This window comes from Egretta garzetta, unplaced genomic scaffold (genome assembly GCF_000687185.1).
Source record: "Egretta garzetta isolate BGI_Z169 unplaced genomic scaffold, ASM68718v1 scaffold60, whole genome shotgun sequence".
Taxonomy (NCBI): domain Eukaryota; kingdom Metazoa; phylum Chordata; class Aves; order Pelecaniformes; family Ardeidae; genus Egretta; species Egretta garzetta.
The window spans coordinates 3,217,877-3,218,653 of NW_009258269.1; the positions used below are offsets into that span (position 1 = coordinate 3,217,877).

Consider the following 777-nt stretch of genomic DNA (forward strand, 5'->3'; position numbering starts at 1 on the left):
ACGCCACCACCCACGCGGTGCTCGGCCGCCTGCTCCCGGTCCAGCGCGCTCGCCGTCACCACCTTGTACGAGCCGCCCGCCGACGCCACGATCGACAGCGGCGCCTCGCCCGACAGCTCGCACCACACCTGACCGTTCTCCCCGGAGTCCGGGTCCTTCACGTTCAACACGGCCACCACCGTGCCCGACGGCGCGTCCTCGGGCACCGGGCTCGACACCGACAGCACCGTGATGGCGGGCGCGTTGTCGTTCACGTCCTCCACCTCCACCTCCACCTTGCAGTGCGCCGTCAGCCCGCCCCCGTCGTGTAGATTCAATGATCTCGAACTGGAAATGATCCTGCAGGAAGCGCGGCGCGTTGTCGTTGACGTCGCGGATGGCGACCTCGACGCGCAGGCTCTGCTCGCTCTCCCGGTCCAGCGCCCGGCGCAGCACCAGCTCCGCGAACTTGCTGCCGTCCTGGCTCTCCTTCGCCTCCACCGCGAAGTACGCGTTGGCTTCCAGCTCGTAGCCCTGCAGCGAGTTGCTGCCCACGTCCGCGTCTTCGGCGACGCCCAAGTAAAAACGGGCGCCGGGAGGTGTAGATTCAATGATCTCGAACTGGAAATGATCCTGCAGGAAGCGCGGCGCGTTGTCGTTGACGTCGCGGATGGCGACCTCGACGTGGAAAACGTTGAGCGGGTTCTGCACCAGCGCCTCGAAGCTGACGGAGCAGGACGCCGAGTCGCCGCACATCTCCTCCCGGTCCAGCCTCTCGCTCACGTACAGGGTCCCGCC

At 67.3% G+C, this 777-nt stretch overlaps 1 protein-coding gene across 1 annotated transcript in view; it reads right to left on the reverse strand.

The window, feature by feature from the left end:
- The window catches only part of LOC118451738 (protocadherin gamma-B5-like), a gene marked incomplete at its 5' end in the record, with an annotated part of 1,060 nt that extends 752 nt beyond the window's left edge, over positions 1-308 (reverse strand). Inside the window, one exon of the mRNA XM_035889153.1 lies at positions 3-308. Coding sequence (XP_035745046.1) covers positions 3-308 — 306 coding nt within the window. The remainder of the gene's footprint in view (positions 1-2) is intronic.
- Between the last annotated feature and the right edge of the window lie 469 nt (positions 309-777).